The sequence below is a fragment of the Punica granatum genome, chromosome 3 (genome assembly GCF_007655135.1).
Source record: "Punica granatum isolate Tunisia-2019 chromosome 3, ASM765513v2, whole genome shotgun sequence".
In the NCBI taxonomy this organism is placed as follows: domain Eukaryota; kingdom Viridiplantae; phylum Streptophyta; class Magnoliopsida; order Myrtales; family Lythraceae; genus Punica; species Punica granatum.
In genome coordinates this window covers 32,761,422-32,775,995 of record NC_045129.1, presented here as the reverse complement: position 1 = coordinate 32,775,995, position 14,574 = coordinate 32,761,422, and the positions used below count along the sequence as shown (strand labels likewise).

At 40.7% G+C, this 14,574-nt stretch overlaps 1 protein-coding gene across 1 annotated transcript; it reads left to right on the top strand.

Moving 5' to 3' along the window:
• Positions 1-577: 577 nt before the first annotated feature.
• On the top strand, positions 578-3,506 carry LOC116201262 (leucine-rich repeat protein 1-like). The gene is made up of 6 exons (XM_031532426.1): positions 578-1,046; positions 1,880-1,951; positions 2,067-2,210; positions 2,366-2,437; positions 2,542-2,613; positions 3,198-3,506. The coding sequence occupies exons 1-6, from the start codon at positions 823-825 to the stop codon at positions 3,268-3,270; spliced, it is 657 nt and encodes a 218-aa protein (XP_031388286.1). The 5' UTR covers positions 578-822; the 3' UTR covers positions 3,271-3,506.
• The last annotated feature ends 11,068 nt before the right edge of the window (positions 3,507-14,574 follow it).

Below are 14,574 nucleotides of genomic sequence, written 5' to 3'. Positions count from 1 at the left end.
TTATATTAAACCGTCTCAAATTTAGGCTTACACTAAGCTATTTGTTTCGATGTAAAATGAAAACTGTATATTGTAAAGTTCGAATTTTACATCTTATTTTACCATGTTTGAATGTAAAAGTTGTAAAAGTTAACCGTTGTAATTACTTTCACGAGTTAGAACTTTATAGCAGCGGCTGATAAATGATTTACATTCGAAGCATGTGAAATTGTTAGATTACAACGAAAAATACGTTCGTGGGATCCACACTTATCTCTATAAAAATAAATCATATATTATATTATCATTCATATTCCCCGTGATTCTATTTAGTTTACTATAAATACAACAATATCACGTTTTGGCCTACAATCCATGAAAAAAGTTCAATATTTAAATTTTATGTCTAATTTTCACTTTCTCCGCGATTGAAAAATACTCCAACCAAACACACCTCTAAGAAAAATGATTTCACAATTATATTTTTCTTACTATTTTTACATTCTTTATAATCTGATAACACTCAAATCAAACCGCTCCTAAGGTGAAAGAAATTATTGACAACAAAAAGAAGAAAGAAAACAGAGAAAAAGGAAAACGAGGAAAAGGGGAAATGAAATTCCGGGAAAAAGGCAAGAAAAAGGTGCTTTCCGCTGACGTTCCCGAAACCGATTCGTCTTCTTCAAAGCTTCCCCACTTCCATTGACTGAGCTGAGAAGACTCCCATTATATCCTCCTTCCTTGCATCTTCTCTTCCACCAGTCCAAACCCTAGTAGTTCGATTTGTTTCAGCTGAGGCACATTAGGAGAGCAAAGCTTGGACGTGAGCTTGAAACCAGGCCCATGACGTCGCCGAGAAGCTTCCGTGCTTCCTTGCTGCTGATCGTGCTGGCGGCCGCGGCGGTTCCTCGCGCGGTGTACGGGAACTCCGAGGGTGACGCTCTGTCCGCGCTGCGCCGGAGCTTGTCGGATCCGGACAACGTGCTTCAGAGCTGGGATCCGAATCTCGTCAATCCCTGCACCTGGTTCCACATCACCTGCAATCGGGACGGCCATGTCACTCGCGTGTACTCTCTCTCTCTCTCTATCTATCTGTTGAGTCATGTCATCGTTTTTCAAAATCAAACGTAGCTGCTGCTAATTTGAGATTTGTGCATGTCTTTCGTTCGTTAGCTTGTTTGTTCTGATACGCGTGCTGCACCCATATCTACCATGGTTGTTCTTCAAATTTTTGTTCAGAGCTCCCGACTTTAGGAAGGAAGAGCAGATCGTCATTGAGTGCCTGATAGAACAGTAGAAGGCTCGAAGAGAGTCTGATTTATAATCGGATCCGGTCAATGGTTAGAAATTGGGTTTCTGGCCAAGCTAGTCAATAGTTCTTGTTTCTTAGCAGAAATTTGCAGGCTTCTGGGTCAGGCTTTAGGAAATGCTGCACGCGTTGAAATTGCAGCTAGCGAGGTATATTGATTGGGCGGGTAATGAACGATTACCCGTGGTCTGTTCCAAGAAACTTAATATTGCAATACGAAGCTTGTTGTCTCCAGTTTTCGCTGAAATCGGTGCCATGGACATAGCCGATTCCCTCGATATTGGTCTAAAGAGTTTGAGCTGCTTCTTTTTCTGCTATCCCGTTTCATCTTGGATCGAGAAGATGACATTGAATATGACGCTCTCTTCATTGCTAGAAATAATATCAGCAGTACTTCTTGCGGGTTCGGAGTGCCTAAATTCATAATATTTTTGGGGCAAAGCTTTTTTCACATGCTTACCTGTGAAACACCTTGTATGATAGATGTGTGTTGTGGATTTTTCATATTTCAAGTTTGAGTGCTCAACGTAGCTGGCTTTCTGTTGTCCTAATTTAGGTTGTTTTCACCATGAACTTGTGTTTATTTGGCAGGGATTTAGGAAATCAAAATTTGTCTGGAAACCTGGTTCCTGAACTCGGGAACCTTGAGCACCTACAGTATCTGTACGTTCCTCTAGCTACGATCTAATAACAATATTACCTATCACTTGGTTAAGTTGTTTTGGGGTTATTTCACTCATTCAGTTGCTATCCTTTTTATCTTTTTTTGTTGATGCAGGGAGCTTTACAAGAATAATATTCAAGGAACTATTCCGCCTGAGCTTGGTAATCTCAAAAGTCTAATAAGTTTGGACTTGTATAACAACAAGCTGTCAGGAACCATTCCTCCATCATTAGGGAAACTGAAGTCTCTCGTGTTTCTGTAAGCGAATTATAGTCTTCTCTTTTCATCAGCAAGTTAGTCAGGCTGAAAAGAGTTTCTATTATTCTGGTTTTTATATTTTAATCTTCTATCTATGTGTCGAAAGTTGGAGCCTGCCTTTAATTCCCTCTTTCACTGTTTATTGGGTTTGGTAGGCGGCTGAACAACAACAGGTTAAGTGGACGAATTCCAAGGGAACTTTCTGAGATACCAACACTCAAAGTAGTGTAAGTGACGTGGGTTGTTGTCTTTTAATGTTGGATGTGCTGCTGCAAGATGTTTTTACTGGTGGAAGCATTAAGTAACTCTTCAATTTGTTTTAATTTTCTAGGGATTTTTCGAACAACAGTCTCTGTGGACCTATCCCTATCACTGGATCTTTTGAGCACATCCCGCTGGAGAGGTAATTTTCCTTCTGCATTCTCTGTATAATGTTCGACACGATTCCATTGACACAAATCTACTTGATTGCACATAGGATGCTCTATTCCCTGCTGTTTATTTCCTTTACGTTGTTAGTGCTCTTCTTCTCCGTTAGTTTTTCTCATTTTCTGCACCTCTTTTTTTTTTTTTCTTTGCAATGCACTATAATTTTGTAATTTTGGTCTATCGGCAGAAGTTCCTTTCAGTCTTCCCGCCCATTGATCGCTTCTTGGAATTTAGTCCAAAACTATGCTTGTTTGGAAAGACATCCTAATAAGAAATCGATGTTAAGAAATGCACCAGCCGGAGTTGAGCATATTCTTCCCCTGGATTATCAATTTGCCATATGGCATCCAGGGTTAGATGAGGATATTGATGCATGCATTTTTCCTAATGTTTTATGCTGGTAAAGATTTGGAAAATCTTCACGATGTCTGATGTCCTTCTGCATTAGAGTAAAGACATTTCTCTTCCTTTTTCAGTTTGTATTTGTGGAGTCTTTGCCTGTTTTCTTTTCCGTGGATGGGGGAGGTAATCCATTATTCCTTTTCATGATGACTGCAGCTTTGAGAAGAATCCTAGACTGGAAGGTCCAGAGTTGATGGGACTTGCGAGTTATGACACAAACTGTGATTGAAGAAAACCGGTGCATCTTATACGCATCTCCGAGGATTGTAGCTGTACTATCGATAGTGGTAGGGGAGGAAAGTGAATGCAAATCCCTAATATCATATAAGTTTGTAAATCCCTTAAAACAATGATGCTTGGGTACTTGTAACTGCATCATTTAAACCTCGCGAGATGTTTAGATTATGGAATCATATTGAAATATGACAGTGATGCACATGCTATTTAACCTGAGGCATTCTATCTGCTTCGTATTCTTGTGAGCGGTGATATCGTATACTCAGCAAGAGTAAAAGTCGCAATTCTGTCCTATGTAGCCTGTCATGCTATGGCTCGCTTGATGAAAATTTAATCGCCCAGTTTATTTGCTCGGCTTGTTTTACCATCGATCAATAATTTACATCATCTTTTCCATCCTTCTATTATTTGTTATCCCTACCTTGGAGAAAGTCATATCCAATCCATGCATATTAGCACGTGCGAAAATCATGTGTCTCAACACTACTCTTCCATTATGAGAATCAGACAATTTCCATGAAGAGCGGTTGCTGTTAACTGGACAGAAAAAAAGTTGTGCCGCTTCTTGTGGTGTTCTGTTTCATTGGACCTGCAACCATCTAAAGAGTGATAGCGAAATGTTATGCACAATCGTTTTGAGCCGACACTAATTCAAAACGATCCTACGGATATTTCCGTTGCTGTTCATCTTCTTTCATTAAAGTGACTCCTTTCTCCTCCCTCTAACCAACAGCGGAAGAGCTGCAGCTGATTGGTGATGCCAAATGACGACGACATTTGATGATGTTCCTTTTTAATGTGCCTTAGTCATACCATGACAAAAGGTTTTGGTGACTATTTCCCTATTATATTGCTCGGGATCGGACAAGTCATCCGGTACGTTCTTGCTTGTCATGACGGGACCGAATACGAAACGCATGGAAGATACCACAGATGCACTTCCAGAGCCATTGGGCAGCCCCTAGGACGAAAATGACCTGATTGGCTAAATATGGTCTGCGTATGTCTCGTCGACCCCACGAAAGGAGGTTAAAGGTATTGTGCCATATGGTTAATGGAGGATGACTAGATTCCATTATTATGAGAATACAAACTGCTACTGAAAGCCTGATCACTTTTAATTGCTTATTATCAAGATCTAATGCTTTGATTGTGATTGTGTTTACCATTGTCATTTCAGTAAAGCAGGTGGACTGACTGTGCCTCTCACCAAGGGCCTCGTGGGAAAAGCTTTATGATTAGCAAAATCGGGGTCTTGCGACTTGTTAAGGCATGACTTCGAAACAAGTACGGAAATCAAACAGTTTCTTCCTTAACTTTGGAATGTGAAATGTGTAATCTGAGAGGTGTGCCTTTGAAATTTCTCGTTACTGTCCTGTGGGCTCCCGTATTCAATTGCATTTCACCCATATTCAAACCTTAAAAAAACAGGTCCACTTATCAAAAGTAGAAGATTCTTTTAGGCAGCTAATTATAATGATTGCCAGGATGTTGGTGGCCACGCACCCCACCACTAAAGATGTTTGTGAAGGCATACGCATTTGAATATATCCTTTCTTCCATGTGAAAAGTGGCTTTCGTATTGTCAAAACATGTAGTGCCATTTGCTTTCTCTTGCGGGGCTTGTTGGGTATCCCTTCAATTTGCAGGAAATTGGGCTCAATTGTATTGGGTTTTTATCGGGCTTTAATAAGCCCAAGAACCCAGTTTTGTTAGGGTTAATATTTCAGCAAACTAGCTGAGGAATAAATAGCAGCAGAACAGCTGCAGATTAGCGGACGTGCGGCAGCAGCAGACAGAAGCAGCAGATCAGCAGAAGCAGCAACAAAAGAACAGAGCAAAATCGGATAAACAGGGGCAGCGCGCAGCTGGAGATCAAACCTCGATCGGGACGTCAAACGAACTCCGATTGGGACGAAATTTTGACAGCAGCTTCACAACACGTGGGGCTAAGTTCTGAACGGTCAGAATTTCTATTCGAGCTCTGTAGGTGCTGTTTCAGCTGACTTTGTGAACCACCCGGTGTGGGTGACGAATTTAGTGTTTGGGTGATCCAAGAGAGTGTTTCTCTTGAGTTTGGTGATCCAAGGGTTTACCCTTGATGAAAGACATTGTATAACCTTCATTCATAGTGGATTGTTGATTCGGAGTTGGTCCCGTGGTTTTTCCCCACATCGGGGTTTTCCACGTAAAATTCTTAGTGTTCTTTTACTTTACTGCTTGTTGGTTGATTTGATTAGTTCCTATCTCGATTACACTAATAGGGGAGGAAGATTAATCGCTGCGTTATTATTTGGTTAAGTACATCCCTTCCCAACAAGTGGTATCAGAGCCTCGGGTTAGAGAAGTTTTGAGTTTTTCGGTGTTTTCGAGATGGAGGAATCTACAGGATCTATGTTCAAGTTGAATGCAACCAACTACTCTATATGGAAGTCTCGGATGGAGGATCTTCTATTTTGCAGGGATTTGTACGATCCCATTAAAGGGGATTCCGCGAAACCCAAAGATAAGGATGACAAGGCTTGGGAACGCACAAATCGGAAGACTATTGGTTTGATTCGGCAGTGGATAGACAATAGTATTTATCATCATGTTGCTCATGAGACAAATGCAAAAGCTTTGTGGGATAAATTGACAAATCTCTATGCGAGGAAGACACCGCAAAATAAAGCATTCCTCGTGAAGAAGCTGGTTCATCTTCGTTTTCAGGATGGAGGTGATATGGCTGCGCACATGAGTAATTTCCAGGATATTATTAACCAGTTGACGAACCTGGAGATAATATTACCCGATGAGTTGCAGGCTTGTCTACTTTTAGGGACTCTACCGGATAATTGGGACACACTCGTGGTTGCATTAAGCAATTCTGCGCCAAACGGGAAGCTATCGTTGGCCACGGTGACAGACAGTTTATTTAATGAGGAGACTAGAAGGAAAGGCTCGGGGATTTCCATTCAGTCTGAAGCTTTGGTTACTGAACAACGGGGGAGAAGTCAAAGCAGAAATTTCTCTTCCAAGCATAGTAACTCACGTGGCAAATCGAGGGGTAGATCAAAGTCGAAGACGAGGAAAGTGGTCACTTGCTATCACTGTGGAAAGGAGGGACACTACAAAAGGGAGTGTAGAGCTCTGAAGAAAAATCAGAATGGCAACGGTGAGAGCAAGAAGGAAGAAGGCACTACAGCAGTGGCATCTGATGGAGAGACCTACATCATTTGTGATGAAGCCTATGTGAATTTCACATGTCAGGACTCTACCTGGGTTGCAGATACATGTGCCTCGTTTCATGTCACTCCTCATCGGGATTTCTTCTCATCTTACACTACCGGAGACTATGGTTATGTGAGAATGGGGAATGGACAGTCATGCAAGATTGTCGGTACTGGTGATGTCTGTCTAGAGACCGAGCTTGGCTGCAAGTTGCTTCTGAAGAAGGTGAGGCATGTTCCAGAAATTCGCCTTAACCTAATCTCGACGGGTCAGCTTGATGATGAAGGCTACAGTAACGAATTTAGCAATGGGAGATGGAAGCTCTCCAAGGGTTCGTTGATTGTGGCACGGGGTCAGAAGACCGACACTCTCTACAGGCTGCGTGCCAGACACAATTCCGGTCAAATTAATGTTGCTGAGGATTATCCTATGGAGCTATGGCATAGGAGACTTGGGCATATCAGCGAGAAAGGTATTCAAATTCTTGCTAGAAAGCAGTCTTTGCCCGTTAAAGGTATGCACTTGAGCACTTGTGATCACTGTTTAGCTGGTAAGCAGAGGAGAGTTTCTTTTGTTAGAAGTCGTCCCTCTAGATGCGATCATATACTTGACCTTGTGCATACTGATGTTTGTTTCATGTCGGATAGATCTCTTGGTGGTGCTCTCTATTTTGTGACCTTTATAGATGATCACACCAGGAAGGTTTGGGCTTACCCTATGAAAACTAAAGATCAGGTGACTGAGATTTTCAAGAACTTCCATGTAGCAGTGGAAAGAGAAACGGGCATGAAACTGAAATGTGTCAGAGCTGATAATGGTGGTGAGTATAGGGGTCCTTTCGAGAACTATTGCAGGACTCACGGTATCAAACTTGAGAAGACGGTACCGAAGACACCACAGCAGAACGGGCTTGCAGAGAGAATGAACCGCACAATTGTTGAGAGAGTTCGTTGTATGCTTTCTCAGGCGAAACTGTCTAAGCCTTTCTGGGGCGAGGCAATGAGGTCAGCGGTTGATCTTATTAATCTTACACCGTCAGTTGCACTTGATGGAGATGTACCCCAGCAGGTGTGGACCGGCAAGAAAGTATCATACAAGCATCTCAGAGTCTTCGGGTGCAGGGCATCTGTTCACATTCCTCGAGATGAAAGATCAAAACTTGATGCCAAGGCAAAACAGTGCATCTTCTTGGGTTATGCACATGAAGAGTTCGGGTACAGGCTTTGGGACCCTGATAGCAAGAAGATCATCAGGAGCAGGGATGTTGTCTTCTTTGAGGACCAGACAATCGAGGATTTGCAAAAGTTAGAGAAGGCCAGAGCAGACAATCCTCACGAGATCTCTATTCCTGTACCGGTTGATGTAGAGCATCCAGTGGAAGAGGTACCTGGTGAGTATGAAGAAACCACGACTGGGGGTGAGATTTCTCAGGTAGATGATGATGTGACTACGGATGATACAGGCTCGCGGTTACAGTTAGGGCCTGCAGATCTACCTAGACAATCTGATAGAATAAGACGACCATCTACAAGATATCCGCCTCATGAGTATGTGCTACTGACTGACGGGGGAGAACCTGAGTGCTATGATGAAGCTGTGGCACATGAGCACAAGGAGCACTGGTTGAAGGCGATGAATGAGGAGATGAACTCCTTGTCTGAAAATCACACGTATGACCTAGTGAAGCTACCGCAACGTAAGAGAGCATTGAAGAACAAATGGGTCTACAGGTTGAAGACAGAGAACTCGCGACCTCGATACAAAGCTCGGCTGGTAGTGAAAGGTTTCAACCAGAAGAAAGGAGTTGACTTCGAGGAGATCTTCTCGCCCGTTGTCAAGATGTCATCGATCCGAGTTGTTCTCGCACTGGCAGCTAGTCTGAACTTGGAGATCGAGCAGCTCGATGTAAAAATAGCTTTCCTGCATGGTGACTTGGAGGAAGAAATATATATGGAGCAGCCTGAAGGATTCCGAGTTAAAGGTAAGGAGCATTTGGTGTGCAGGCTGAGAAAGAGCTTGTATGGGCTTAAGCAAGCACCTCGGCAGTGGTACAAAAAGTTTGACTCTTTCATGTTGAGCCAGGGCTACACACGGACAACTTCAGATCATTGTGTGTTCGTAAAACAATTCTCGGATGGTGATTTTATCATTTTACTGTTATATGTGGATGATATGTTGCTTGTCGGTCATGATATGAGCAAGATTGTAGAGTTGAAGAAAGAGCTCAGCAAGTCCTTTGCCATGAAGGATTTGGGACCGGCAAAGCAGATCCTTGGGATGCATATTTCTCGTGACAGATCAAGTGGAAAACTTTGGCTTTCTCAAGAGAAGTACATCGAGAAGATTTTGGATCGGTTCAACATGGGTAATGCTAAACCAGTTTCATCACCACTTGCTTCTCATTTCAAACTTAGCTCGAAGCAATGTCCTACAAGTGAGAAGGAGAAAGAAGAGATGAAGAAAGTTCCTTACTCATCAGCTGTAGGAAGTTTGATGTATGCCATGGTCTGTACAAGACCAGATATCGCTCATTCTGTTGGTGTGGTTAGTCGTTTTCTCTCCAATCCGGGGAAAGAGCATTGGAATGCAGTTAAGTGGATTCTGAGGTATCTCAGAGGAACATCCAAGGTGTGTTTACACTTTGGCACTGGTAAGCCGGAGTTAGTGGGCTATACGGATGCGGATATGGCAGGAGATATTGATTCCCGGAAATCTACTTCGGGATACTTGATGACTTTTGCAGGGGGAGCTATCTCATGGCAATCAAGGCTTCAAAAGTGCATCGCTTTGTCTACAACGGAAGCCGAATACATTGCGGTGACCGAAGGTTGCAAGGAGATGTTGTGGTTGCAAAAGTTTTTGCAGGAGTTGAGCTTGAAGCAAGAAAGGTATGTTCTACACTGTGATAGTCAAAGCGCCATTCATCTTTGCAAGAATCCCACTTTCCATTCGAGGTCGAAGCATATCGATATCAAGTTTCATTGGATTAGAGATGTGTTGGAGTCCAAGCTGGTGAAGCTAGACAAAGTGCACACTGATGAGAATGGAGCTGATATGATGACAAAACCTCTCGCTAGGGAGAAACTTCATGTTTGCCGAAGTATAGCCGGTATGCTTGAAGCCTCCAAATAGTCGGGAGGGGGAGTTTGTTGGGTATCCCTCCAATTTGGAGGAAGTTGGGCTCAATTGTATTGGGTTTTTATCGGGTTTTAATAAGCCCAAGAACCCAGTTTTGTTAGGGTTAATATTTCAGCAAACTAGCTGAGGAATAAATAGCAGCAGAACAGCTGCAGATTAGCGGACGTGCGGCAGCAGCAGACAGAAGCAGCAGATCAGCAGAAGCAGCAACAAAAGAACAGAGCAAAATCGGATAAACAGGGGCAGCGCGCAGCTGGAGATCAAACCTCGATCGGGACGTCAAACGAACTCCGATTGGGATGAAATTTTGACAGCAGCTTCACAACACGTGGGGCTAAGTTCTGAACGGTCAGAATTTCTATTCGAGCTCTGTAGGTGCTGTTTCAGCTGACTTTGTGAACCACCCGGTGTGGGTGACGAATTTAGTGTTTGGGTGATCCAAGAGAGTGTTTCTCTTGAGTTTGGTGATCCAAGGGTTTACCCTTGATGAAAGACATTGTATAACCTTCATTCATAGTGGATTGTTGATTCGGAGTTGGTCCGTGGTTTTTCCCCACATCGGGGTTTTCCACGTAAAATTCTTGGTGTTCTTTTACTTTACTGCTTGTTGGTTGATTTGATTAGTTCCTATCTCGATTACACTAGTAGGGGAGGAAGATTAATCGCTGCGTTATTATTTGGTTAAGTACATCCCTTCCCAACAGGGCTGGACCATCTCGCTATGGTTTCATCTCTTTCCCTTCCATTTTCGTCGCGGGGGGCTCCATCGCTTCGTCATTCGATAAGACCTGCAGGGAGAATTTCGGCATGGATTCTGCCCGGGCACAGTTTCCCTTCACAACTAAAGCGAGTAAAACATTATTGTACCTATCTAGCATTAAAAGTGTGTTTGCTTAGTTTAAGAATGACGGAATAATGCTTTACCACTTCCATTTCCTTTTGCCTATATTAATCAAAAGAGATAGGATATGAGAACAAAAAAATGGACCATCCGCGTCGGATGTCTTTCTTCTCCTGGTAGAAAACGTGGAACATTATCGTCTTATGTCTCTCTGAAAATATCTACTCGGTCTATGATCTGAAAGTATCAGCCCACTTTCTAGTGGGGGCAAGGTCTGGCGTTTGTGGCCATTAGGGCACTGTTCTGCATCTTCTTTGCTAATCTCACATTTGTTTTGGAAAATAAACGATAATCGTTGAAAGGACGAGGGGGGAAGAAAGACAATCATGGCCGGCCCGGATGCCGGCACCTTTTTTTCGGATGCCTCTTACTGCACGGGAATAAATCTGATAATCCCTTGGATATAAGTTTGCTTAGGAGTCAATCATCGTCTTGAGAAAAGCAGAAGCTGTTCATCATAGACCGGCATTGTAAGGTTGCTCCTCAACTCGAATCACTGTTGGAAATGCTCCGCCATTCGGCTCGTGGCGTAGATCTCAACAGCATCATGTTATGGTCCAGTCTGTCTTAATGATCCGTTAAGGAATAAATGGTCATGTTGTGGTTCAGTAAAGCCTTTCTTATAGATCTATTAAGGAATAACAGGACGGACCGCATCGGTTCTTGGCTTTTTCATCATTAAACTTGTGGTCTCATGTAGTTGTCGTTTTGTTTTTCGAATAATTTGCAAAAGTGGAAGATATTGGAGTAGATTCTTTTCAGAAGGATCCACGAAAAAGAATGCTGCAACTGCTCCATGTAATCGATGCTACGTTTGTATATTGGCAACGAGATGTCACCTATCATGCAATAGAGGAAAATGATTCGCTGGGACAGGTCAAGAGATATACAGTTTATTTATTTATCGGCCAAAGATATACGATTCACTTTATTTTTGGCACGTCCACGTGGCTTCGCATACTAATTTTGAACACGCTGTTTCTTGCCAAACAATTTCCTATTGCACTAAAGCGAATCGAGATATTTCAAATTTCAATGTTTTTTTAAACAACATTTGGTGCCCGGAGCTCGTTTTTAAATACGTCCTAGCGTCGACTACAATTTCTTCTTTGCTGAACTTTTATTAATTAATTCAACTCGCCAAAATGGTCGCTGAACTTTGACTGTAGATAACATTATTTTTTTCCCCCACATTAGGGAACAGAACTTGTTGGTCCAATACATTTGAATGCACGTTTTCATCAAAAAATTTCCCTCCTTTAGGGGTTTTCACTTTTTTTATTTTTTTATTTTTTTTATTTTTTTGATGTGCACTATGATATTTGGAAAGTTTAATGTGTTTTCACTAATCCATTTTAAGTCGAGTCGACCCATAAATGGACGAAACCCTCTCCTAATCATAAAGTTTCTTCATTCAGATAAATCTCAGATCGATACCTTATTTAAGAAAAACAAGTGATTAATCACTCGAATTGGTGTTTGTTTTGTTTTTTTTCCTTTCTCTCTTACAATATCTTTACTTTTCCATTTTTTTAATGGCACGTGCTAAAATTATAGGTGCATGTTCATAGACTTCATGAGAGGATTGGGGGTCGTTTGCTTTTGCATTGCATGCATTTGATCTTAATAGATCTTACTAGTCATCAGTATATGTTGAGAATTCTTTTTTTTTGTTAAAAAAATGTACAGTGGGAGCACATACATACATACACATATATATATATATAGATACCAATAGATATTTGTAAATTAAAAGAAATTATTCTTGTTCTTTATCACCTTTCCAACCATTATTTGATACCTTCGACTTGCAATGTGGAGCATATCCTTTAGCTTCTTCAACACTTCGATCTGGATGCCTTAATAACCAGAGAGAGTAAGAGGAGAAGAATCGAGGATAGGGAGGGAAAGGAATAATACCAAGATGGGTATAACTAGCTAACAACTGCCTTAACGACAGCGATTAAAGGGGTAATTGATAGGGACAAGCATGTTTGATTCCGATATTTGCCAAAAGTAAGATTTTAAGATTTGGTTCCATGTAATCGATGCTACGTTTGTATATTGGCAACGAGATGTCACCTATCATGCAATAGAGGAAAATGATTCGCTGGGACAGGTCAAGAGATATACAGTTTATTTATTTATCGGCCAAAGATATACGATTCACTTTATTTTTGGCACGTCCACGTGGCTTCGCATACTAATTTTGAACACGCTGTTTCTTGCCAAACAATTTCCTATTGCACTAAAGCGAATCGAGATATTTCAAATTTCAATGTTTTTTTAAACAACATTTGGTGCCCGGAGCTCGTTTTTAAATACGTCCTAGCGTCGACTACAATTTCTTCTTTGCTGAACTTTTATTAATTAATTCAACTCGCCAAAATGGTCGCTGAACTTTGACTGTAGATAACATTATTTTTTTCCCCCACATTAGGGAACAGAACTTGTTGGTCCAATACATTTGAATGCACGTTTTCATCAAAAAATTTCCCTCCTTTAGGGGTTTTCACTTTTTTTATTTTTTATTTTTTTTATTTTTTTGATGTGCACTATGATATTTGGAAAGTTTAATGTGTTTTCACTAATCCATTTTAAGTCGAGTCGACCCATAAATGGACGAAACCCTCTCCTAATCATAAAGTTTCTTCATTCAGATAAATCTCAGATCGATACCTTATTTAAGAAAAACAAGTGATTAATCACTCGAATTGGTGTTTGTTTTGTTTTTTTTCCTTTCTCTCTTACAATATCTTTACTTTTCCATTTTTTTAATGGCACGTGCTAAAATTATAGGTGCATGTTCATAGACTTCATGAGAGGATTGGGGGTCGTTTGCTTTTGCATTGCATGCATTTGATCTTAATAGATCTTACTAGTCATCAGTATATGTTGAGAATTCTTTTTTTTTTGTTAAAAAAATGTACAGTGGGAGCACATACATACATACACATATATATATATATAGATACCAATAGATATTTGTAAATTAAAAGAAATTATTCTTGTTCTTTATCACCTTTCCAACCATTATTTGATACCTTCGACTTGCAATGTGGAGCATATCCTTTAGCTTCTTCAACACTTCGATCTGGATGCCTTAATAACCAGAGAGAGTAAGAGGAGAAGAATCGAGGATAGGGAGGGAAAGGAATAATACCAAGATGGGTATAACTAGCTAACAACTGCCTTAACGACAGCGATTAAAGGGGTAATTGATAGGGACAAGCATGTTTGATTCCGATATTTGCCAAAAGTAAGATTTTAAGATTTGGTTCCGGGTTAAAAGTCTAATGTTAATTACTTCTACCAAAAAAAAAAAGGCCGGTGTTAATGTCACAAAAATTTGAAATCGGAATGGGGTTCCAAAAATCCTTCTAAGAAGTGCACATATATGTACAATGTTTAGCTAGAAAGTAAATACATTTAGATTATATTAATTGATCTATTCTTGGCCGTTGAGGGACAAAAGATCACATATATATATCGTTAATAAATGAAGGAGACCGATTGACAAATCATGTAGCTAATGGGCGTAATATTTGTTACACAAACTGCTTTATATTGGAGGAATGGGATGTACCATAGTGGACAGACGCCACATTCCCCCACCCCCCAAAAAAAAATCAATTTTATGTTGAAGCAAGAGAGAGAGAGAAAAAAGGAGTGCAGTACAGTGACGCATACTTTTGTCAGTTAATCTAGAGATCGCATGTTCGATATTTAATGAAATTGCCCGTACTTTTTATTAATTATTTAATATTTATTTTTTATTGTACTAGGTATTTAACCTCTTATAAAAAAGAGATAAAAAAATTGAAGAATGGTACTTAATAGAGATATTTAAAATACTTAAAATTGTTACAAATTTTGAATTCAAATAGAATTAAAATCATTTCAGTTGTAACCATGTCTCTTTTGTTATTCAGTTAACTTATAATCTGTACACTCCCTTTTATGAGCCAATATGGATTTCTCGTACCCTTTATTTCCGATCCCAAAAAAGGAAGTGCATCATCCTATATATAAGTCAGAGCCCAGGCA